This window comes from Megalobrama amblycephala, linkage group LG2, assembly GCF_018812025.1.
Source record: "Megalobrama amblycephala isolate DHTTF-2021 linkage group LG2, ASM1881202v1, whole genome shotgun sequence".
Classification (NCBI taxonomy): Eukaryota; Metazoa; Chordata; class Actinopteri; order Cypriniformes; family Xenocyprididae; genus Megalobrama; species Megalobrama amblycephala.
Window position 1 is genome coordinate 4562113 of NC_063045.1, and position 27056 is coordinate 4589168.

General features: G+C 36.4%; 2 protein-coding genes and 1 long non-coding RNA gene across 5 annotated transcripts; 2 read left to right on the forward strand and 1 right to left on the reverse strand.

Annotated features, from left to right (window-relative positions):
• Positions 1-26494, forward strand: LOC125263236. Of its 3 annotated transcripts, XM_048182228.1 has the most exons (6): positions 1-136; positions 430-649; positions 834-1078; positions 1252-1320; positions 3394-3705; positions 4006-4306. In XM_048182228.1, exons 3-6 carry the CDS (start codon positions 958-960, stop codon positions 4011-4013), a joined length of 510 nt encoding a protein of 169 aa, XP_048038185.1. In that variant the 5' UTR covers positions 1-136; positions 430-649; positions 834-957; the 3' UTR covers positions 4014-4306. The 3 variants fall into 3 exon arrangements, with proteins under 3 accessions (XP_048038185.1, XP_048038184.1, XP_048038183.1); XM_048182227.1 differs by lacking the exons at positions 430-649; positions 834-1078; positions 1252-1320; positions 3394-3705; positions 4006-4306 and adding exons at positions 20194-20487; positions 25146-25463; positions 25638-25922; positions 26012-26494 and having other exon boundaries at positions 74-136; XM_048182226.1 differs by lacking the exons at positions 1-136; positions 430-649; positions 834-1078; ... (1 more) ...; positions 3394-3705; positions 4006-4306 and adding exons at positions 19563-19764; positions 20194-20487; positions 25146-25463; positions 25638-25922; positions 26012-26494.
• On the forward strand, positions 6860-9374 carry LOC125263233 (SLAM family member 5-like). The gene is made up of 6 exons (XM_048182222.1): positions 6860-7102; positions 7517-7837; positions 8018-8323; positions 8447-8737; positions 8827-8970; positions 9108-9374. The coding sequence occupies exons 1-6, from the start codon at positions 7054-7056 to the stop codon at positions 9119-9121; spliced, it is 1125 nt and encodes a 374-aa protein (XP_048038179.1). The 5' UTR covers positions 6860-7053; the 3' UTR covers positions 9122-9374.
• On the reverse strand, positions 13635-15390 carry LOC125263244. Its single transcript, XR_007183721.1, has 3 exons — positions 15243-15390; positions 14260-14578; positions 13635-14104 (listed from the first exon to the last, which is right to left on the reverse strand). It is a non-coding gene; the product is annotated as an uncharacterized LOC125263244 (long non-coding RNA).
• Positions 26495-27056: the final 562 nt, after the last annotated feature.

Consider the following 27056-nt stretch of genomic DNA (forward strand, 5'->3'; position numbering starts at 1 on the left):
GGGGAGGATTCACACACAACCGGATAAATATCACAGTCCAGTCGTGTTTCAGACATTTTAAGTGTTGCTACTGAACCGATGAGGAAAATGTTTCTCAGATTAGTTTTGCTCAGTTTGTGTTTGTGGCGTCTGGATGGTGAGTTTAAATGTGTTTTTATGACTTCAGTTTTCTGGTACCATGTTATAATTTAAATTAGTAAGAGAGGATCCACATTTAATGATATTCTTATATGGAAATAATTAAACTGTGATTTTACTGACAGATCAGGTGAAATTCAGGTGTGTCGAATTCTGTGACCGTATAGACGCTGTATTGAGCTAATTCTAATCCCAATCCTAACCATAACTCGGTTGCATTACGGGTCTGGTCACAGAATTCGGCACAACACTTATTTGAGTAAAACTCTCTCTTTACTTCTTTCAATTCAGTGGATTTTTGGACATAAAATCCCTTTAACATCTCCATTCCACGAAGAAATCGACAGAATCGCTGTATATGGTGATGTTCTTGATAGGATCTTCAGAAATAAACTGTATCCGTCTCGTCATGGATATCTGACCCTCACAAACATCGGAAATGAAAATGCTGGAGTTTATCAACTACTGATCAACCAGCGAGTGAGGATTTATTTCTATCTCTTTGTCCGTGGTGAGTTAAATATTTGAATTTACCGGTTTCATTTTTTAAATCACCCAAAACTATTAATTCACAAACCATTTTGCTCCTTGTGTGTCTGTTCTGTTGTTTTATATTAATTTCTAAGTTACATTTTAAGTTTGTAAACAAGTTGTTTAAAAGCCTGTCTCTGTTTGTTCTCCATGTGAATGTTTAGTGATCCAGGAAAGTCAGTGTCAGTGACGGAGGGAGTTTAGATACACTTTAACAGCTGAAATCAATAAACGGGCTTCATTGTATATGATGATGTTCTTGATGGGAGATTCAGAGACAGACTGAAGATGGACAGTCAAACTGGATCTCTGACCATCACAAACACCAGAACTGAACATGATGGAGATTACACCCTTCAGATAATTGGATCAAAGGTTTTGTTAAAAACAATTACAGTTTCTGTCAGTTGTGAGTAGAGCTCATTTGTCCTGTCCTTCAAATATTCTGTTTATATTATGTTTCTAAATTGAATTGCTGAATCAGTTTCTAGTTTGAAATGACAGATCAAATAAACACTCACACAACACAATAAACATGAGATTGTTGATTAGATTTGTTCATATTTCTCTCATGTTTTCCAGCTCGTCTGCCTGTTCCTGGCATCATCAGAGACTCACTCAACATCACTCGACTCTGTCACACATGTTCGGGTACGGCAGCGCTGATATCAGTGTTTATTATAATGATTTATGGAATTCTTGATTCTGATTGGTCAATCGCTGCATTCAAATATTGTCTCATAAACTTTGTCCTTCACGGTTAAGATACGACTTTGATGTCTCTCGTATCAGCGCAGACTTGTGCTCTCTGCATTCATACGTGTCGAACCAATAGAGGTGCGGTTTAGTTATCTGGAGAATATTTGAGCAGGCAAGAAGAATCCTCTAGATGGGGTCTTGTCATGTATGATGAAGCACACAGGTAGACAGCATTCGTGTTTGTTCACACAGGATGACGAGGCACAGATATAAATACAGGGTGCGTCCCAATAAACTTTAGGGCACTGATAAGAGAGTCGACTATTTTAAGAGCAAAATCCTTCCAGCAGTGATGGGTGATTTTGAAACAAGGTTTGAAACCTTTGTTTTGAACCAGTAATTTGAAGTGTGAATCAAATCACCACATGATTTCAGTAAACAAGGCTTAATTCAGAGATTCATTCAAAATCACCATAAAGATGCAATTATTAATTAACTCTCTGGAGTCGGCTAACGCGCCGGCGCGTTTTGCAGGATTTTTTTCACATTGCAGCAAAACAGACTTAAAATACTCTGTCATTTCTTGTCATAGAGACTAAGTAATACATCAATTGAAACTATAGAATGTCTTCTTTTATTTGTGTACACTCAGAGTAAAAACACAATGTTGTGCTTTTTGTAAAATAAAGAAAACTAACATGATGCGTGATCTCTCCTGTCCCTCTGAACGAAGTCCAATCTGATAGTTCTCAGAAAATGAACTGTAACTTATGAATACTAATGACAAAAAAATGACACTTATGTCTAAAGAAAGTTGAAATGTCAGGTTTTAAATTGTGCAAGTCAAATCGAAAACAAACATTCTGTGTTTATGTAATCTGTATGAAAAGAGAGCCATGTCAGAAGTCCGAGATTCAGCTCATTACCCGCTAATGCGGCCACGCCCACGGAGCCAGCGCTATTCAGACGCAAATTCAGAGGCAATACTTGTATGCATTGTCTCAATCGTATATTTATTGTCTTGAAAAGTGTTTATTTGGATGTTAAAGCCATGGTTAGTGATCTCTAGAAGACATGCCATTAGTTCCTAGTTCATTTTCTTCTTTATATGAATTTGTGGCCTAAAGGGTACATAGCGCCCTCCGGCTGCAAGTATGAATTGAAAACACAGTATCCAGCACTCATAGTGATGACAATAAATATTACTTCTCAGTATAGAAAATTGACATAAATATATAAGAATTCATCAAAATTTCTCCAAATGTGCATGCTTTTAAGCTAAAAGCCTATATGAAATGCCATAGAGGTAACATAATTGTTCAGACACTTTGCATCACAGAAATACATTATATTTTAAAGAATATAATAGAATACCATTATTTTAAATTGTAATAATATTTCACAGTATTGCTGTTTATGATGAGCTGAGACATTATTACAGAGGGTTTTTTTTCACAGCCTACCTGACTGAAAGGCCTCATCAATATGCAAGTCATTTCAGGTCATTATTATGTGATTCTTTTGTCTTCTCAGGTGTAAATGACCCATTATTCATGATGATTCACGCCTCCACGCATACTGTGTTTCTTGACAAAAAGTGTCTTACAAAATTTAAATCTCTCTATTGTTTTATATGAAGGAGTAGGCAGCATAATTTTTACATAATTCTGAAGCAAAAACTCTAGTCTACAACCTCCAATACCCAAAAGTCTTGTGAACACAGATTTAATATACTTTTTTTGGCCTTGTTTCAGTGACTTAAGTTTTTTGTTTTTTCAATAACCACGCATAAACATCATTCCTTCAAAAATACAAACATGTACATACATGTTCCTCACATATTATTGTAGCCTAGTTTGTGCTGAATACAGTGTAATGACACTTTTGTCATTTATATGTTTATGAACAACTGAAAAAAGCACAAATGTCAGGGCATGTCAAAACTTCTCCAAGCCCCAAATCAGCCTCAGACTCCAGAGGGTTAAAAGTCTCAATCTTGTTGTGTTTGTGTGTTTGGTGATTCAGATGAAGTGAAAGTGTCAGTGAAGGAGGGAGATTCAGTCGCTCTAAAACCTTATCTTACTGAAATAAAGGATCAGATCATCTGTCTGTGGATGTTTGGACCGAACAAATCACTCATAGCTAAACTCAATAGAAAGCTCTGTCAGATCTTTCTATATAATGGTCCTGATGGGAGATTCAGAGACAGACTGAATCTGGATCATCAGACTGGATCTCTGACCATCACAAACACCACAACTGAACATGATGGACTGTATGAAGTGACCATCGAAGAAAAGAAAGAGATCACATACAGATTCAGTGTTTCTGTCTCTGGTGAGTCACGATTACAGTGTCATTTGTGCTGCCAGCTTCACAATAATAAAGTGTTTTTACACAAATATTTATTTAATAAGTATTTATAAAACAATACCACTCTTGCAATTATTGAAACACTTTCTTTACACATTATAGCTTATAATGTGTAAAGAAAGTATTGTTTATAATGATGTTCAGGTCCAGTTCATTATCAATGCTCATGATGAATTTCTGTCTGTATTGTATTTCATGAATCAGGCTTTGCATCTGTAACATCACGTTTATTTTTCTCCTTTTGTGTTTGTGTTTGTCTGACAGGAATCTGAGGTGACGGAGGAGACGTACACGTGTTTCAGATCAGAACAATGATCAAACTCTGTGATTCTGTTTCTCACTAATGAACAACTGCATCTGTCTTTACAATCTATTACTGTTTCAAATACAATCTGATTTGTTTTCTCATTTATATTTCCACAAAGTGATGATTAATGAGATCCTGTATGATAAATACTATAGATTATCAAAGAATGCTTTAAATATTTAGTATAACATGTTTTTTTTTTTCTCTGTATGTATCTGCCTGCCCTAATCAATAAAGTTTTCTCCATGTTTTATTACATTTATTATGTCGAGCGCCCCCTGGAGGAATTGGCCTCTTAACTTTGTGACTATTTTAATGTTCAGCAGAACACAACATACAGCGCTTTACATGATTAAAACATCATTTATAAAATATAAATGATGCTCCCCATCATTGTTTTCAAGAAATTATGCAATCTGTGCAGCGTTTACATTGTAAAACTGTAAACGATCATATACTTTAGACTCTCACAAACAAATGAGCCTATGTCCAAAGTTTATTTTTCAAGTGCAGCAGTTTTATTTATAATATCCCTGCCAATCTATGTAATTTCCCATCTGTTCTCTGCATGACATTTTATTCTTTCTTTCTTCTTCTTCTGTTCATTGGTGTGTTCAGCTGTGAATGAGTCATGTGACTCTCTCCTGGTACAAAGGAAATAGTGAGTGACTATGTTACACACCCCAAATTGAGGGTACAGAGTTATTTATTCCTCTTTTTGAAAGAGTGAAAACAGAAGCACCATCTCAGAGAAACATTTTCTACAGATGAAATATGAAGGCAAATGCATATGATTATGATGATATGATTTTTGTGTGAGTTTTTAAGATTGCTGATGTTTATCTCAACAGTTAATGACCTGAAAAGCAAAACACTCGCAGGATCTCAGGACAAGATGAAACAGTTGCTTTAAGACCTTTTTTAACTATGGTGACCAGATGTCCCGTTTTTCCTGGGACAATCCCCAGATAGCAAACAATGATCAAAATAATGTTAAATCAATGTTAATGTGTCAACGTTAACCGCATTGAATCAATATCACTTTTGCACCTGCAACTAATGTTGAAAAAATGTTGACATTTCAACAATGAATCAATGTTTGAACAGAAAATGAAACACAACTACAACTGACTTAAAGCCACACAGCCTGAAATCAACTGAAGATAAAAGAAGACAATAAATCTCTCAAGATCTCAGCAGAAGTTCTTTATGAGAATTAACAGAGCTTTAAATGTTGATGTTTAATTGAAAATGTTGGTCACCATTATGGTGATCATTGTTTCCTTTAGTTGGGCAGTTTGACTCTTGAATTTTTGGGTGAGTTTGTGCTCTTTGTAACAGTGTTTACCAAAACACATCATTTGTTGCAAAGAAACCAGAAACGATGCTGATAGTTTTCACCATCATAAAGCAGAGTAGTTTACTAATCTTGTTCTTGACCAAAAGTGGTTATTTGTTATTGAAATATAATATTCACCATCACCAACAATACTTTCATGTCAAAGAATCATACTCTTTATACTCATTTTTTTTTTCCATAATGTATTTTTAAAAAAAAATCAATTTTGACACACACAGACATCAAGAATCAGCATATGAATCTTATCAATGGTGACATCCTTCATGCCGCAATGCATGCAAAAGTGATATTGATTCAATGCAGTTAACGTTGACACATTAACATTGCTTGCTATCTGTGTCCCGCATTTCAGCTCTATTTTTAGCGTCCTGACTAACAAAGGTAGCCAATCTCGTCATAGTATATTTTGCAGAACAAAATTACCATCCAATCACAATTCGTTATCGTTAACTTGCAGTTAGTGAAGGCAGGATATTAGAGACCACAGAGGAGATCACAGACGCCAAAATGACAAAAAAGACTGTGTGTACATTAACACCCAGATAAACACTTTTCAAGACAATAAATACACGATTGAGACGATGAATGCATGTATTGCCTCTGAATTTGCGTCTGAATAGCGCTGGCTCCGTGGGCGTGGCCGCATTAGCGGGTAATGAGCTGAATCACGGACTTCTGACATGGCTCTCTTTTCATACAGATTACATAAACACAAAATGTTTGTTTTCGATTTGACTTGCACGATTTAAAACCTGACATTTCAACTTTCTTTAGACATAAGTGTCATTTTTTTGTCATTCGTATTCACTAAGTTACAGTTCATTTTCTGAGAACTATCAGATTGGACTTCGTTCAGAGTGAGACGAGAGATCACGCATCATGTTTGTTTTCTTTATTTTACAAAAAGCACAACATTTTGTTGTTACTCTGATTGTACACAAATGAAAGAAGATATTCCACAGATTAAAATGGTGTATAACTCTTAATTGTATGTGCAACATTGACGGAGTATTTTGAGTCCTTTTCACACTGGTAAGAAAAAAAACGTGGTGGTATCGCCGGCGATACCTCAGACCTCAGAGTGTTAATTTAAACAACAAAAGACGTTAAATAAATCCAGCGTTAGCGTCAGTTCTGACAGGTCACGTCAGTCAAGCTCTCAAACTCTATGCAATTATTAATCATATTTGACGATAGTGGTCCTGACAGAAATATACACATGTTAAAAAAACACTGAGAGACATTGTTTATTTAATTTGTATCTCTATTGTGTTTGTCTTATTGTTTGTAATTTGCTTATTTGTTCTTTTTTATGAAACAAACAAAAAAAGAACTTATGATATAGATGGGGGTGGCATGACGAATCTGGTCACGATATTTTTAACATGGTTGGTTTATTTCTGAAGAAAATGATGCAATCTGTCTACCGGAAGTGGAGGCCTACTGGAGTTTAGACATTGTGAAATCATCAACAGAAAAATGGCTAAAATAAGTTGGTGCTGACACTTTAAAATGTGTGGTCATTTTAAGTGACAGTAAAGTTTCAAATGACTTCACTACAGAGCAGCTTCACATCAGCTCACTTTATTACTGAAGCAGTTTCGAAGAGTCTTTTCATATTCGTGGACTGAAAGCATTGAAGAAAATGTTTCTGAAATTAGTTTTGATCTGTTTGTGTTTGTGGCATCTGGATGGTGAGTTTAAATGTGTTTTTATGACTTCAGTTCTTTCAGTACCATGTAATTATTTACTAATTAAATTAGTCAGAGAGGATCAACATTCACTGTTATTCTCATATATAAATATTAAACTGTGACTTTACTGTCAGATCAAGTTTGAATTCAGGTCTAAACTCAGTTATTATATGAAGCTCAGATACTCATCAGCATTAGTTTTAGAGTGTCTTTAATCATTAAAGCAAAAGTGTCTTTTTATATAGTTACTGTTCACAACTATACTTCTCTTTTCATTCATCATCTTTTGTCTTTGTTCTGCTGCAGAATATTGTTAACTTCACATTTTAAATGATTAAGTGTTTTAGTGAAGCTTCATCAAACCAACATCAAGTGATTTTAAAGCTTTAATCTGTGAAAAACTCTGTTCTTCAGGAGTGTTTGGTGTTCAAAGTGAAGTGAAGTATGTGAAGGAGGGAGATTCAGTCACTCTAAACTCTGAAATTACTGAAATGAAGGATGATGATGAGATTCAGTGGAGGTTTTGGATTGAAAACACTTTAATAGCTAAAATCAATAAACGGAAGAACAGCTTCACTGTATATGCTGATGTTCTTGATGGGAGATTCAGAGACAGACTGAAACTGGACAAACAAACTGGATCTCTGACCATCACAGACACCACAACTGAACATAATGGAGTTTATAAACTAGAGATCAACAGAGTGAGCAAAAGTTTCAATCTTGTTGTCTATGGTGAGTTATTTTTTCACCAGATAAAAAAATAATCTTCTTTTATGTCTGTTCTGTTGTTTTATAAGAATAAATTTCAAATTATTTACTTTCATTAAAAAAAAATGATAGTTATTTAAAAGCATTAATATGTAAAAAACCATATCTTTATTTTTTTTTTTCTCTGTGTGTTTGGTGATACAGTTGAAATATCAGTGAATGAGGGAGATTCAGTCTCTCTAAACTCTGATCTTACTGAAATAATGGATGATTGTCAGATTTTGTGGTGGTTTGTGAATGAATACACTTCAATAGCTGAAATTAGTAATCGGACCGACAGAATATATGATGATGTTCTTGATGGGAGATTCAGAGACAGACTGAAACTGGACAATCAAACTGGATCTCTGACCATCACAAACACCACAATGAAACATGCTGGAGCTTATGTGCTAGTACTGAAAATTGGAGAAAAACCATCATTGAGGACATTCCGGGTTTCTGTCTATGGTGAGTAGAGCTCAAATATTCTTACCTTATTAACTATTTCCACACACAGGACCAAAAATAAGATTGTTGGTTTGTTAGATTAGGTTTGTCCGTATTTATCTCTATTCTCTCTATGTTTTTCAGCTCGTCTGCCTGTTCCTGTCATCAGCAGTAACTCTTCACAATGTTCTTCATCATCATCATCATCATGTTCATTGGTGTGTTCAGCTGTGAATGTGGGTCATGTGACTCTCTCCTGGTACAAAGGAAACAGTTTATTGTCCAGCATCAGTGTGTCTGATCTCAGCATCAGTCTCTCTCTACCTCTGGAGGTGGAATATCAGGATAAAAACACCTACAGCTGTGTGCTGAACAATCCCATCAGCAACCAGACTCAACATCTGGACATCACTCACCTCTGTCACACATGTTCAGGTACGGCAGTGCTGATATTAGTTGATGTCAGCGCTGATATTAGTGTTTATTGACTGATCTGATCTCAGTTTGATGTTTTTATTCCTCAGACTCTGTCCACTGTTGTGGTCCTACTGAAGCTGTGATCCGATTGGTCCTCTCTGCTCTGGTGGGCGTGGCTACTATCATTATTCTGGTTTATGACATCAGATCCAGAAGAGCTGAACAAGATCAAGCTCATATTCACACATCAGGTACATGACTGATGATGACATGTAATTTATTAGTTTATGTCCATCTTTTTCAGAAAGTATTAAAGTCTAAAACTGTTCTTCTAGTGTTTTTGTCATAATAAATACCGATGATTACTTCAGCGTGCTCTCTCTTTCAGTGTCTGATTTTTAGGCTTTCTGAAACACTCAAAGGTGCAACTTGGACACATCATCAGTGTTAAACCCATTGTCGTAGGCTGTTTTGGGGGTGATCAGTCCCCAGCTTGTGTCCATGTATAGTGAACTACACCATGGATCACCCACCCATCTTAACCCACGGCCACCTTGAAGCTTTTTATTGCAACTTCTGTTATGTTATTCTTGGCTCTTCTTTCCTGTAACCCTCTATAAGAAAAAATAAATAAATAAATAAATCATTCACTTAACTTTGAGTTATCTTTTCTTTTTTTTTACACTGACTCAAATATTGAGCAAGTTCAACTTGACAAATGTGGTTATTTGAATTTACAGTTTAATATTTTTCAATACCAAAGTTAATTAGCTCATGTTATTAATTCAACCAAATAAATAATTATTTTATTTCAATTGTTAAAACAGTCATGACACATGTGTGGCCCTTGCTTTTTTCTTATTGGTGTGGAAAAAAAACCCTCAAAATACTCAGTCGATTTTGGACATACAAATAACAGTTTTGAATGGTGTATAACACTTAAGTGTCTACTTTCTTTTGTGTAGACTTACAATAATGACAACACTTTGTGCTTTTGTAAAATGAAATAAAATAGTACCATCTCTTTTTTTTCCTGAAACACGTTTCAAAAATGAACTGTAACTCAGCAAATACTTGCCACACTGACTGATATAAAGTTGGTTTCACAAGTTTGCCTGCCCATTCAGTCTGAACGGTTAATGGTAAAGCAAACTTGGCTTGCTGTCCTCGAAGGAGGCTCGAACCTGAGGCTCGGCTTGAGCTCTGAGTTAAATAACAGTGCATAGAGGGAGAATAAGAGGAATAGAGGAGGACATGGGGAGGAGGAGGGTTGCTGGAAGAATTGCACTGTGATGACGCAGTGAATGCTGCTTATATATACGCTCATAATGATGATTGACAGGACTGAATGTTTAGGCTCCTCCCGAACCTACTTTTGGAACTACATTTGACGTTGGACGTTTGACATTCGTCAAAGATTTAGCTTCGAAAACACTTCAATAGATCAATAACGATTCAGTATAGCAACAAAAAACAAGTTCTAATATAGTTTGTGTTTAATCTGTCTAGAAACCTACACATTCTGTAATGTAAAATAACAGGGGCCGTCTGCAAAGTACAGAAAAAGAGAAAAAATGCTGAGTTTTTCCATCCATATGCTTTACTCTTGATTAAAGGTGATCATACAAAGCTTTGAAACATACACACACGGTCTCACCTGGTAAAATGTTACATATTGGAAAGATTAAATGTAGTGGTAATAGAAATATTATCAAATGTAGACGTGTGACAGAAATAAAGTCAGTCTGGTTAGTAATAAGTGAAGCTGGTAATGCTGTTTGTGGAGTTGTTTAATCAGATCTTCAGAGATTTAATGTCTTTTATCTTCAGTTCATCTAAGGCTGTGGCTGAAGAAAGTTGTAGTTTGTGTTCTTATTTCTCAGCAGTGAGGTCCATGCCAGCCGGGACTTGAAAGCCTTGGTGATCTGAAACAAACCAATCAAATCAAGCCAGAGAGATATGTCTTTAGAAAGCTTGAAGTGTTGGTAACACTTTACTTGAAGGGGTGTGCATAAGACTGACATGACACCTTCATAATCATGACATGACACATGTCATGAATATGAAGGCGGTTTTATGAATGTTTATGACAACTGTCATTAAGTGTCATTCGCTCAATTATGTCATTTTTAATGCAAATATGACATTGTTTGAGATGTCTTTGTTACGAAAACTTGACATAAACCAACACATCATAACTTGAGTGTATCTTTCTCATGACAACTTGACATTAGCAAAACATCATAACCTGTCATAAACATGACATAGCAGATTAATGATCAAACTTAGCAAAACTACTTAGCTTTATGGGTTAACATTACATGATACATTATTTTGGTAACACTTCAGTATAGGGAACACATATATAAACGATTAACTATGACTTTTCCCTCAATAAACTCTTAATTTACTGCTTATTATAGTTAATTGTTAGGTTTAGGTATTGGGTAGGATTAAGAGAATAAGGTCATGCAGAATAAGGCATTAATATGTGCTTTATAAGTACTAATAAATAGCCAATATTTTAGCCATATGAATGTTAATAGTAATAAGCAACTAGTTAAAAGACCCTAAAATAAAGTGTTACCATTATTTTATAACAGTGTCATCTTTTTTACGAAATTTGAAATTGTCTATTATCTGACCTTCTGTTGGTGGAAACTTAAAAAAACAAAAAACAAACAAAAACAAAAAAACATGAAATGAAAAATAGTCATGACGCTGTTATAAAATTATTTGTCAGAGTATTGTCACTTAATGACATTTTAATGACAAGTTCAATTTGTACCACTGCACTTGAGCTCAAGATACATATTCATGACACTATTATAATGGCCTCATGTCAAACCAACCACATGACAGTTTAATGTAATGTTAACCGATAAAGCTAAATGATGTCAAGTTGTCATGACAAAGACACTGACAGGTTATGATGTGTTGGTTTATGTCAAGTTGTCATAACTCGGACATCTCAAACAATGTCATCTTTGCATTAAAAATGACATAATTGAGCGAATGACACTTAATGACAGTTGTCATAAACATTCATAAAACCTCCTTCATATTCATGACACATGTCATGTCATGATTATGAAGGTGTCATGTCAGTCTTATGCACACCCCTTCAAGTAAAGTGTTACCGAAGTGTCTAATTTTAAATTAAGTTTGAAACCAAATTTTATCATTTTATGTATGGAACCAAAGAGAGGTACAATTATAACAACCGCAAATCTCCACAAAAGGGTTGTATCATCATCACAAGGGGAGTTTGACTATTGTTCCCTTTTACTCGTTTGTCCAAAAGGTAATACACAAAAACAGCACGATTGCAAACACATCAAAAACCCCAAACAACACTGGATTGAAAATATAAGGCTCCTAAGACACTTGTCAGACACGTGCAAACATAACCTCTTTATATAAACTCAAATGAAAAGTTCATGCAAGCAAAAAAGTAGTAATAAAGATGATACTCAGCAGTCCTGACTCAGTCTTTTTCTGCTTTGAGGTATTTAGTAAAATTAAAGTCCTGATGAAAAAATTGTGTGACAAGTAAAGATTTTGTGTGTAATCAGTTGAAAAAAACTGTACTTCTCAGATTTTGATTAAAGATTACCATGACAAACTTTTTTTTTTCTGTGTATTAACTTGCATGGATTAATTGTTCACCACAAGACTAATATGTGCTGACAAAGTATAGGGTCAATTTGATTTCATGACAACTTTAACTATGTTCATTAACTAACTAACAGACGGAGGAGACGTTCTCGTGAACTTGCGCAGCGTTCCCTAAAAGTTCTCTAGGTGATGAAAATTCCGAACCTTTACAGAACATTAGGGACGTTCATAAAACGTCCTCCTTTGGTGATGAAAGTGCTGCAGTTCAAGGTTCCTTATATCACTTTAGGGGGATGTTCTACTTTGGTTATTTTATGTTCACATAACAACGTTACAAAGAGGACATTTGGGATGTTAACAGAATGTTGCCATATGGTTCCCTGTTAGTTAGATGAGGATGTTTCATTCAGGACTGCACTGCACTGTGTGGCGTATCACTTCCATGTTTTTCTTCAGACAGCCTATTTACATCTGGTGCTGCAGCAGAAGCCATTGTTCCTTTTGCAGAGCTTTCAAAATGACAGATTAAGGATCTGCAGACCAAGAACCAGTGTGAAAGAAGAGCTGCAGTAACATTCTAGTTTGGTCCCCTAAAAGATCCTGTAATTTTACTAAAGGTTCTGAAAACATTCAGTAAACGTGACAGAAGAACCTAAATAGGACCAAAAAATAATATTCTAGGTTGGTCCTCTAAAGGTCCTGCAAACATTATGGGAATGTAGTGTAGAGACCTAGAGGGAACGTCCTAGTAACAGTCCCCTAAACATTCCCAGAACGTCCTGAATGTTCCCTGAAGGTCCACCAAATAATGTTCCCCAACCCTTAAAAATACTCCACATCATGACAGTCTCTGAATGTTCTGGGAACATTACTAGGCAACATCCTTAACACCAGTGGGGACGTTCTGGGAACGTAAAATTTCTAGCGTCTTGTAGCCACGAACTAGCACACCTTACAGCTTACAAGAAAAATATTTACAGACACACAATAAACATCATTTAACTTTGATGAGTTTAACTACAAAGCAGGAACTGCCATAACAAAAATAAAGGAAGTAAAAAGACGTACTTTCTGACATTAAAATGAGTTTTTCTGTGCTAGAATCTGCTGTGTCTGCCACACGGCTCTACTTTCCCACATGTGGAACAAGGACTAAACTGAGCATGTGTGAAGAGAATCAGGTGATTTGTAACTTGTTCCTGATTGGAGAAATTGAAAGTGTTACCCCTATATCAGTTCGATAAGTAATATTCAGTTTTCTGTTCAATTCTACAGCGATTTATTGGTGTGACAAATATTTTTTACATTTGTATTTGCAGGGTTGCTGCATATAATTATAAAACAAAATGAAAATGCCAACATCACATAAATTAAGCAAAACTGAAAACAGTATAATTAACAGAGAAATGTAAAATGGATGGTATTAGAATAAAATGAAATATTGCAGAATATTAACTGTTTTGGCCACCAGATGACCCCAATACACCAGATTCAGGTAAAGAAGATTTTACGATCCAGTTCAGAGGAAAGCAAAGCTTTGTTTCGCCATCAATGAACAATTATACCACACATATTTTTTCATATTTTCTGATTAAAACTCCAATATATGCCACAATATTTATAATATCTGTTCTGTTTCCTCCGTTTAACCTCTTGTTGATCTGACGTCATTGACCAGAAGAACAGCAGCAGCCCCAGCGGCCACGCCCATCAGAGCAGTGACGACCAATCGGAGCACAGCTTCAACAGAATCACAACAATGGGCTTCTGAAGAAAACAATGATAAAATAGAATTGAGATTTTCAACAAGTTGTCACAAACTCAAAAATGAGAATAAAGAGAAATATGGACATGTTTAGACATTTGGTACTGTAGAAGTTAATTTAATAAGAATAATTGAAGGAAAGGAAAAATGATCTCACCATTCACACAAACACTGAATGTTTTTTCTGTCAGTTTCACTCCCTTTATCTCTAGTTGATAAACTCCAGCATGTTCAGGTCTGATGTTTGTGATGGTCAGAGATCCAGTTTGATCGTCCAGCTTCAGTCTGTCTCTGAATCTCCCATCAAGATCATCAGATGTGATGAAGGTTTGCTTCTTTTCCTTCAGTTTAGCTATTAGAGAGTTTTCAGCTCCATATTTCCACAATATGTCGTCTTCTTCATCTCTTTCAGTAAGATCAGTGTATAGAAGTGACAGAATCTCCCTCCATCACTGACACTGAATCCCCAAACACACCTGAAGAACATGAACAGGTTTTGATAGGTTTATAAATCCTGAGATCAGCTGTAGTTTTTATTATTATGTGAACTGAAGGACATTCACAACAGCAGCAGAGACACAAAATGACAGGTGAGATTGATGAACAGATGTTTGTGTGAACCTTTGGTCTTTAAATTGTTTTAAAGTTATACTTCTGTACAGTAAAATCAATGTGTAAAGTTATATAGTTTAATTGTGCTGGATATTTCATAAGACACAAACGTACCGTTTCTCTCAAGCTCTCAGGGTTACTGCACATTTTGAGTTTTGTAGCTGTATTTATAAAATTTTATTTTTATAAATTTATTTTTTTAAAGGATAAAAACGGCCTGATATTTGAAAGCAACTGCAAGGAAAGTTTTGTCTTTCTGAGCCTCCATGCAGATCATAAACAGAAACATTTACATTCACTGGAGATTTCCATTATTTCCCATGACTTTTTTTCCCCGTGACTTCCCCATGAATTTTTATGACATTTCTAGACCTGGAAATTTCAGTGTCTTCAACAGAGACCTGAATTCAAAGTAAGCAGATCTCACAATATTCATTATTCATTTAGTACATTTACAGCCAACAGAAATAGTCTAATATGCAGCAGCTTTTTCACTAAATTAAACCAAAAAATATATTTATATCTCACCAATCAGTCTCCACCAGCACAAACAGAACAAAACAAGCATGTGAAACATTTTCTTCAGTTGTTCAGTGTCTGATGAAACTATCTGTTAAAAACACTGGAGCTGGTGTGAATCCTCCAGAGTCTGACCCTCCTACTTTCACTCGCTGCATTTGCATACAATCAAATGTTATAGTTACACAGAGTTATCTTATTAACACTTAACTGTTCTTAATGGATTCTTTATTTTTGTCATTTAACACACTTTTTGTAAACATCTGACTGTTAAATGGCTAAAAGAATATTGTGTGAATTGTGTATAAACTACACTTCATGGTAAAATAGAGCTCTAATGATTTAAAATGGTTGTGTATATTTGTATATTTATTCAATTGTCACTTTCAGTGTATGGGAAAATGAAAATAAATAGTTAAACCCGTCTGCCATCTCACAGTAGCAGTTTTACTGAAGTTCATCTTCAGAGTCAAACTGAAACCTGCTGCGGTCTGATTCCTGTCTTCAGCAGAGACTCTTCACAATGTTCATCATCGTTATCATTGGTGTGTTCAGTGATGGATTATTAATTGTTTATTCCAGAACTGAACCACACATTAATCTACAGTGTTTTTCATAGATAGGAGCATGTAAGGGAACAGAAAGATCAGTTCTTATTTCATAAATACACAAATAAACTCAGCAGTAAAAACATGAATCAGCATCTTAAATGCTTCTCAAAAGGCACAATGTTAGAAGCAACAACACATTTGTTATAAGAAACTACAAAGAAAAACATGGCTCTGTTGGTGCCCTAAGTGAGATTTTAGATAGCTCCCAACTAAATAAAGAAGTAAATACTTATCTTTCATATATGAACTGTAATTTACTATGATATGAATACTGATAAAAAATATATATAAATACAAAGAAAAATAGTCATAAAAAACTAACAGTGTTATAATGTTGCCAGTAAAGTTCTAAAAAAGCCATTTTAGAATAGAACACAGCAAAATCCCCAGTGTTAAATGATCCCCTCTACAGAGGGTTCAAGGTAACACTGAAACACACTGCAAAAAATGCTGTTCTTACTTAGAATTGTTGTCTTGTTTTTAGTCAAAATATCTTAAAGTTCTTAAATCAAGAAGCATTTTCTTGACAAGAACAAATTATTTTCTTGTTTTCAGGAAAAATAAATCAAAATTAAGCACGTTTTTCCTTAAAAACAAGCAAAATAATCTGCCAATGGGGTAAGCAAAATAATCTTAGTCCAAACTGAAAACAAGATTATATAGCTTATTCTTGGTTTGAAATATGATTATTTTGCTTACCCCATTGGCAGATTAGTTTGCTTGTTCTAAGGACAAACTTACTTAATTTTGTCTTATTTTTCCTGAAAACAAGAAAATAATTTTTACTTGTCAAGAAAATGCTTCTTGATTTAAGAACTTTAAGATATTTTGACTAGAAACAAGACAAAAACTCTAAGTAAGAACAGCATTTTTTGCAGTGCAGTGTTGAAGTTAATGAGATTATTAGAGATTAATTAAGTGATGACTGACAATTAGTAGTGACACTTGATGTTAATAAGCAGTAAGATTGACGGAAAGAGAAACAACAAGAAGAGAAGAAGAGAGACACAACAACTACAACTGACTTCCAGCCTTTAAACATTATTACACTTATTATTAACCAGTTTGATTTGATTTCTGTCATACATCAACAAAAGTTCTTACTGAGAATTAACAGATGTTTAGATGTTAATGTTTTAATGAAAGTTTCATTTCAAGTCACCATGATGGTGAAAAGCGCTTTCTTTAGTTGAGCTCTTGACCCTTTAGCCTAATATTTATTATTAGTTTTTCTCTGGCTGCTCCAGATTTGTGTTTGTAAAGTAGCGATGGGCAAATAAAGCCTCATGATTTTCCCCTCATTGTTTCTGGAAAAGGTTCAAAGCTTCGATCTGGTGTTTAGTAAAAAATAAAGCAACCAAAACCCTGTGAAAGAAGCTTCGTCGGACACAGCAGCCACCACACGTTTCATGTTACATGCTCAAATAAAAGCCTAATGCACGTGTGTGTGTTGAATTTATCTCTGTGTTAAATGAATTTACCCACTTAAACTGTGGCATTTAATGCCAGTATGGATATCAATGTGATGTAACGGAAGAAAAAATGTTATTCTTCATACTTGTATGACTGGGTATTTAAAAATGTAACTGAATAAGTCTGAATGAAAACCTACTAAAAAGTAAGATTTGGGGGTTTGAACATTCCCCATTTGATACACAAACTGAATCACGCATGTGATTGGACAGAATGTGAGGGTTCCTTTGTCATTGGTCACGTGATTTCTACACTACCAACACAAGCCTCGAATCGAGGCTTCATCTGTCACGCCCATTTATCCTCGACACAAGCTCCGAAGCCTCGGTTTAAATGTCACATCACTATTGTAAAGCACATTTGTTGTGGCAAGAGGAAATATGATCTGGTCAAAATATGTTTTGAAGCTTACATTATCATTCTGTAATGACCTGATTCACTGATGTCATTATACTGACAAACAGATCAACTCTGAACATCACAAAACAAGCTACTGTCACAACAAAACAACAGCACAATAAAAGCAAACATGAACAATCAATGAAAATTACCGGACAATTCAGCTGCATAATTTATTCATGCTGCAATGCATTATGGGAGCCATGGATGAGTTTTGATTGGTGGCTCCCATCATGCACTGCAACATGAAGCACTTTGTTTGATTGTCACCATTGTTGAGGGTCATATGCTGATTCTTGATGTCTGTGTGTGTTTTTTAAAAACTTCAGGATTATAAAAGCTCTGCTGGATCTCAAGCTGTAACATCAGAGATTTACTGTAATGAAAAAAAATATATAAAAAAGCATCTATAGTTAAAAAAAGATGACATCAATCTTTTTGTCTACTTGTTTTCTTTAAATTAGGACAGGTTTTGTATTTATTTTTTAAACTGATTGATCGTAGGCCTCATTGATCTGAGCTGATATTGGTCAAAAATTAAAATGAATGGGGTCGAAAATTAGAGAAACAATTAGTGTTCAGAAGCATGTTCATCATGTTCGTGTGCACATATATACATGTGGGTGAGCAAAAATAAAGGCCTCGGACCTCTGCATGTGTGGATACATGCATACTCGTGCATCCCTGCACATGCACATACACGTTCATGTACACAAACTATTTTGAGTATTACAGGCTTTCCTTTGCACAGAGATGAACTTTATCCTCAAACCAGTGAGGCTCCGATCAATGAGGCCTGCGGTCAATCGGTTTAAAAGATAAATACAAAACCAGTCCTAAGAAAACAAGATGACAAAAAGATTTAATCCAATATTTGGTAATAAAATAGCATAACAAGTGATTTATAAGTTATTTTTCTGCAGACCGGTCAGTTTTGTGCCATTTTGTAATAAATAAAACAAAATAAAACCATTTCAACACAGCACAAGGGTTAAACACAGTGTGCATAATGTATTATTGAAATTGTTCATATTGTTGTTAGATTTCAAAGCTGTAAAATCACAGGGCTACAATCACCAATACTAAAGTTACTCATAAAGCATATATATATATATATATATAGTCAGAGATTTAGACTCTGAATGACATCAGTGAATCAGGTCATTTCAGGATGATAATATCATCAAAACATATGGAGACCAGATCAGATTTTATTCTTGCCATAAAAAATGTGCTTTACAAACACAAAGATGGAGCAGCAAGAGAAAAACTAATATTAAAAAGTAAAGAGTCAAGAGTCCAACTAAAGCAAACACTGACCTCCATCACGGTGACTGATATTACATAAAACATTAATTAACATTTTTTTTCTCTCTTTTTCCTAAAGTGATTCTGCTTATTAACATCAGGTGTCAACATTAATTGTCAATCATCACTCAATTATCTAATTAACTTTAACACTGCTTCAGTGTTACTTTTAACACCCTGTAAAACCACTATATATATATACCATATAATAACGTTTTTAAATGTGACCTGGATGTAACGGTGAGCATCAGATAATCTCAGTGAGCTTTTACTATGTTTTGCACAGTAAGATGATTTAAGCATTTTCAGATGTTTCAGTGTGGATGAGCAACTTTTGGAAAAAGCTTGAAAACGCTAGCCTGTTTATTTCTTCGTGATTTACAGTGCTTTTGACTTTGTTCAACTTTGTTCATTGATTGTGTGTTTTGCCTTGCTTCAGAAATGTTTACTGATCACCTGAACTTTGACTGCTCCTGGTTTTAAGTTTGAAAATGCAAGATCAGCAAAACCTCACTGACTTTCATGATGTTAAAGGAGACGGATTTGTGAGCGGAAACTAACTGACGCTGGGGGAGGATTCACACTCAACCAGATAAATATCAGAGTTCAGTGTGTTTCAGATCAATCAGTGTTTTCAGTCAGAAATTTTAAGAGTTACTATCGTGGGCTTTACAGTGAACCAATGAAGAAAATGTTTCTCAGATTAGTTTTGCTCAGTTTGTGTTTGTGGCGTCTGGATGGTGAGTTTAAATGTGTTTTTATGACTTCAGTTGTTTCTGTTCTGGTACCATGTGATACATTACTGGTTAAATTTGTCAGAGAGGATCAACATTCACTGTTATTCTCATAGAGAAATAATTAAATTATTTCCTTTGTAAATTCAGGTCTAAACTCTTATTTGAGTAAAAGTCTCTCTTTTCTTCTTTTTAGTTATTGGTCAATATAAAACTATAGCTTTATATTGACCAATAACTGAAAAGAAGAAAAGAGAGACTTTTACTTCTTTTATTTTTTCTTCCATTCAGGATATTTAGTGTTTGTACTGCTGCAGAATATTATTCACTTAACATCTAAATAATTATTTTAGTGAAGCTTCATCAAACCATCTTCAAGTTATTTAAAGCTGTAATCTGTGACAAACTCTTCTTCATGTGTGTTTGATGATACAGCAATGGAGTCAGTGTCAGTGACACAGGGAAATTCAGTCACTCTAGACTCTGATCTTACTGAAATAAAGGATAATCATCTGATTCAGTGGATGCTGGGAAACACTTTAATAGCTGAAATCAATAAACAGGACGACAGCTTCACTGTATATGATGATGTTCTTGACGGGAGATTCAGAGACAGCCTGAAACTGGACAAAAAAACTGGATCTCTGACCATCACAGCTCAAAACACTGGAGTTTTTCAACTATGGATCAATCAACAACTGAAGAAAACGTTCCTTCTCCATGTCCATGGTGAGTTAAATATTTGTTATACCCATTTTATTTTTTATCAGATACAATAGGATCAATTTTAAAATAAAATACTATGGCATAATTTTTTGTTTGAAACCTTTCATATAAATATCAGTATTTTTAAAACTGTTGAGACCATTTGTCCAGCAATTTGTAAAATCTCAAATGTTATAGTGGCACAACTGCAAACATGGCTCTTTTATGAAAAATTGACAAGGTAATAACAGTAAGCATGATAATGCAGCATACAGAGGATGCTTGTGGCAGAGAGAAAAGAATTGTAGATCTCTCTCAAATACTAATAAAAATTGTCAGGATTCTGAGAGCACAATAAATTTCCTGGTGGTAAATCAACAACGCTCAGTGTTCATATGGGAATCACCAATAGGGTGTTAAAAGTAACACCAAAGCCGTGTTAGAGTTAATTAGGTACTTAAGTGACTAATTGAATGAGGGTTGTTTGATTATTGAAGACAATTGATGTTAACAAGCAGATTCACTGAAGGAAAGAGAAACACAAGAACTACAACTAACTTCCAGCCACAGCCTTAGATGAAATCAACATTAAATTGCTCTTATTACAAGCCAGACTGACTTTAAGTAGTTTTTATAAATGCACACATTATTATTATTTTTTTACATTACTGGTGTGCATCTTGAGAAAAAACAATGGCACTGACATATTTTAAGATAAGTCAGTATAAGTTACCTTCAGCTGAAACAGCTCAAACATTCATTTTAGTCTAGGACTAACAAAAAAGATAACTAAGCGTTGTCTGTGAAACCAGGGGCATATCATACAATTCTGACTTTATAACTCACAATTGTGAGTTTATATCTTGCAAATGTGAGAACAAAAAATCTGAATTGTGAGATTAAAAACTTGCATTTGTGAGAAAAAAAAAAAAAAAAAAGAATTGCGACTTTATATCTTGCAATTCTGACTTTATATGTGGACTTTGTAACAATGTTTGTCAAAACACATCATTTGTTGCAAATAATACCAGAAACAAAAATGATCAGGTGATATAGTTTTCATTATCATAAAGTATAACAAGTCACTAACCTCATCAGTGACCAAAACTGGATCTTGAGAGATTTATTGTCTTCTTTTATCTTCAGTTGATTTCAGGCTGTATGGCTTTAAGTCAGTTGTATTTCATTTTCTGAGAGTGCAAGCATGATGTTGAACCAACATTGATTCAATGCCATTACCATTGATTTTTTTTTTTTTTTTTTTTTTTTTTTTTTTAAATTTCAACATTTTTTCAACATTAATTACTTGTGCAAAAGTAGGGTGACTTTTGCGGGACAGTCCAGAAATTGGGAATTTTGTCCCGCATTCCACAAGACTTAAATAGTGTCCCGCATTTCATTTATGTCTGTACTTTTTTTCATCCCTGAAATTACAATACAACAGTGAGACATTTAATAAAAACTGTGACTGCCATTTAAAAATCTATTTGTGCAGCCGTCATATTCTAGCTGTGAAAATTAAACAACCAACACAATCATAGAGAGAGGTTTTCCCGCTGATGACAACTGAGTGGACAGAGCAAAGGGATAAGAGCGGGCCTCATCAAAGTTGGTAAACACAACTACACCAGCAAGGATCTCACATACTAGATAAGAACCTCAAGAGCTGATCAAAGCTGCCCAAATCGATGATTTAAAGCATGTAATAATCCATCCTGATGTTAAATATTTCCAACGAACGGCGGCGATCCAGCTAACAGAATTTTGTTAGAATTTGCAGAGAGACGGCAACCCGGGGTGGAGAGGGTTGGCAGCCCAAACCACTTCTTCCATAAGGAAGAACCCAGAGTAAGCTACAAAACCCACAAAAGGAAGATACCCCCAGAGGTGCCCGAGAGGGGAGGAGGATGAGCACCCCAACAGGACAGACTCAAGGATAACGACACAGGACAAAGGAAAACCGATGATGACGAGAGGATCTGATGACGAGAGCATCTGCAAGAATGTGAGGGGTTTAAAAATCCTTCAAGGAAGAAAAAGATGTTTGACAGTGGCAATGATGACACAATGCACAGAAGTAACTTCTGGTAAGACGCAGGAGGAGCTAGGTCCAGAGGCAACCCACAGTGCCCAGAGCCTCCTAGTGTCACCAATACCTGCTGCCAGCAGCTCACCTGCCATCACAACTCAAGAGACAGTATTTCCCGATAACCTAAGCCAGCAAGCTGCAGATATAACAACTGGCTGTGCCCCTTCAATCCAGCCAAAGATCCAGTGGCCCAGATCCTCAAAGAGAGTGGTGTGGCAACAATTTGATGAAGATGTAAGCTAGGTCCTTGAAATAACAGCCAAGGGGGGCGTAGACCACCGACTGAGAACGATGACCACCCTCATAGTGAATATCACAGCTGAGCGATTTGGAACCGAGGCATCCAAGCCTGCTCCATTGGCATGTGCTCCAAGCCGCAGAGCAAGGAAAATCCAGTACCTCAGGGAAGAACTCAGGCTGCTTAAGAGGCAATACTAGTCAGCAGAGGAAGTTGAGTCCGATCTAGTTGAGTCCGGTCTAGCAGATCTGAGAGCAATCCTAAGGAAACAACTCTTGACCTTAGGCAGAGTTCCACAGAAGGAGGCAGAAGGAGAGAGCTAGGAAGAGGGCAGCATTCTTGGCCAACCCATTCAAGTTGACTAAGCAGCTCCTTGGCCAAAAGAGGGCTGGCCACCTCACCTGCTCCAAATATGCCATAAACGACCACCTCAAGGCCACCTACAGTGACTCTATGAGAGATCAACCGCTGGGTCCATGTCTGGAACACACGGGCGTGGTAACCCAGCTCATCAGGGAAGCAAGCGAAGGCAGAGGGGAACTGACTGTACTGTGGCTGGACCTCACCAAAGCTTATGGCTCAATACCCCACATGCTGGTGAAAGATCTCATCCTGGACTATTACAGCAAGTTCAGCCTGAGAGTCTCCATGGGCCAGCTAACATCTGGCTGGCACCAGCTGGAGGTGGGGATAATCACTGGCTGTACCATCTCAGTGATCATCTTTGCGCTGACAATGAATATGCTGGTCAAGGTAGCTGAAACAGAGTGCAGAGGCCCTCTCAGCAAGTCTGGAGTAAGGCAACCTCCCATAAGAGCCTTCTTAAATGACATCACAGTTACAACAACGGAGGTACCAGGAGTCAGGTGGATCCTACAGGGGTTGGAGAGACTCATGTTATGGGCACGCATGAGCTTCAAACCTGCAAAATCCGCTTCAGGCTGGAAGAACACCAGATTCCATCAGTCACTGAGAAACCAGTGAAGAGCCTTGGAAAGGTCTTCAACTGCAGCCTGAATGACAGAGACTGGTGCAGACCTGGAGGGATGGTTGAGAACAGTGAACAAGTCTGGGCTCCCTGGAAGATTCAAGGCCTGGGTCTACCAGCATGGAATCCTCCCAAGTATCCTCTGGCCTCTGCTTATCTATGAGGTCCCCATGACTGTGGTGGAAGGTTTTGAGCAAAAGGTGAGCAGCTATCTACGCAGATGGCTGGGTCTACCGCACAGCCTAAGTAACATTGGGCTATATGGGAACACCAACAAACTTAGGCTCCCTTTTAGCTCAGCCAGGGAGGATTTCATTGTTGCAAGGGCACGGGAGCACGTGCAGTACTCTGGATCCAGAGATGCCAAAGTGTCTGGTGCAGGGATTGTTGTGAGGACAGGGAGAAGTGGAGGGCAGCCTAGGCCGTCTAGCAAGCGGAGTCTCGGCTGAAGCACAAGGCCATCCTTGGGACAGTGGCGCAAGGCAGAGCCGGACTTGAAAGTCTAAAAGTGACCCGATATGACTCTGCCAGCGGAAAGGAGAGGCAGAGGCTGGTACAGGAGGAGGCGTGAGCTTCAGTTGAGGAAGAGCGAACCAGCAGAGTGGGTGCTCTGGGTGAAGAGGGGAGAGCCGTGGGGGCAGTAGAATGCCACTTGGACACAGGCCGGGGTCTGATCAGCCTCGGTCGGGTCACCAGGATGAGGGTGTCTGTTGTAAGACCCGAAACACCCAGTGAGTCCTGGAAACAACACTGATGATGTGTCCAGTGTTGTGCATCAGAAGATGTTTCTGTAAACTAAAATTGTTATAACTGGATTGTTATAACTAAAATTGTTATAACTAATTGTAAAACTGGACGATTTAATGTTCTCAGAACCAACACTGAATATTTAGACAACGTTCTTATAACAAAATTCTGTTAGCTGGGTTAATGCCGTGTTGAAGCAAAAGTCAGTGCCAATTGTAATGAACTGCGTATGTGCGTGATGAGATAAGGTCCTTGTTGCAGGTATTAACAGATAGATACAACTATAAAATGCTCACTGCCGTTCACCATGTGAGAATGACTGAAAAATGTCAGGAATCGAAAATGCACGTATTGTATCGAATCCCAGGTTCTTTAAAAATTTGGAACCGGTTCAAAAAAGGGAACAGGTTCTCGATACCCAACCCTACTTATCAATACATAAAATTAATTCACACACCATTTTGCTTTTTTGTGTCTGTTGTGTTGTTTCATATTATTAATTTCTAATTTAAAAGTCAAACTATTTACCTTTGTAAACAATCATAAAGTTATTCAAAAGTCTTAATCTGTGACTAACACTGTTTCTATTTGTTCTCTGTATGTGTTTGGTGATGATGCAGCGAAGGCAGTGTTTTTATCAGTGACGGAGGGAAATTCATTTACTCTGAACCCTGGTCTTACTGACATTTTTGATGGTGATGAGATTCAGTGGAAGTTTGGAATTGAAAACACTTTAATAGCTGAAGTCAATAAAAGGGCAAACAGATTCACTGTATATGATGATGTTCTTGATGGGAGATTCAGAGACAGACTGAAGCTGGACAATCAAACTGGATCTCTGACCATCACAAACACCACATTGAAACATGATGGACTTTATGAAGTAAAGAGAACTGGAGCAAGATTTTTATCAAAATTAATCAGTTTTTCTGTCTATGGTGAGTAGAGATTATCTTTCCTGTTCTCAAATATTCTTATTTCATTAACTATTTACATATTGAATTATTGAATCATGAGATGACAGACTGTATAAACACTCAACACTTTGAACTGAAAATAAGATTATTGATTAGATTTCTTCATATTTCTCTTTATTCTCTCATGTTTTTCAGCTCGTCTCCCTGTTCCTGTCATCAGCAGAAACTCTTCACAATGCTCTTCATCTTCATCATGTTCATTGGTGTGTTCAGCTGTGAATGTGAGTGATGTGACTCTCTCCTGGTACAAAGAAAACAGTGAATTGTCCAGAATCAGTGCATCTGATTTCAGCGCCAGTCTCTCTCTACCTCTGGAGGTGGAATATCAGGATAAAAACACCTACAGCTGTGTGCTGAACAATCCCATCAGCAACCAGACTCAACATCTGGACATCACTCACCTCTGTCACACATGTTCAGGTACAGCAGTGCTGATATTAGTTGATGTCAGCGCTGATATTAGTGTTTATTGACTGATCTGATCTCAGTTTGATGTTTTTATTCCTCAGACTCTGTGAAGCAGTAATCTGATTGGTCCTCTCTGCTCTGATGGGCGTGGCTACTGTCATTATTCTGGTTTATGACATCAGATCCAGAAGAGCTGAACAAGATCAAGCACATATTCACACATCAGAAACCTGCAAAAATGCAACACATTGTAACAGTGTTTGTCAGGATTAATACTGATGACTGCTGCTTTTTTTCTTTCTTTTCTTCTTCTTTATTTTTTTTTTTTTTGTAACAGCTAATCTTCATGTTTGATTTGGATTTTAAGTACATTTTAAGCATCTCATCTGAGGCTGAACATTAATTCATGAAAAAAAATAAGCGTTTTCTCTTTGAGTTCTTCAGTGTCTTTTTTTTTTTCATTAAATTGGTTCATTTGAAATTTATTGTTTTTTATTTCCCTTATATAAGACACTGATCTCACATTCTGATATCCACATGCCTTGTATCTGCCTGTAATTATCAATAAAGTTTCCTCACTCTGAGTTTCAAGAGTCTCAGCATGTTTTAATACAACATTCTGTCATGAAACTCTAGATGGCGCAAGCTGATGGGCCGTTAACGCAACCTGCTTGCAGTCAGATCATTCTCTTATAGGGCACAGCTGATTGGCTCCTCCTATGTCAGTAGCCAGTGAGCTCAACCTTTGCCTTAGCAATGCAATGCACTTTCAGAAACCCTCCACCTTCCCCAGCTCCACCTGTATAGATCTGCTATGAGTAATTCCTGTACGCCATATTGTACAGCAGCATGTCTGTGAATGTACTGGCAGTAGCAAGTCCCGTACTTGCAGCAGCGTAGCAGATTACCATGCCAAACACTTAGAGAGTTGTCACATTCTCCGGGGATGAATTTGCCCATTGAACCTTTCATATTTGTAATTGTCATGACCTTTGGGGAACAATATGACCTATGACCATTTTTTTTCTGTGTGCAGAGACTTGTGACTCTGACTTAATTCTTTCTGAGAAGGACAAATAAACACTTTTTAATCATATATATTCTATAGATAACTACGTGATAAATGTATAAATGTGTATCTGATCG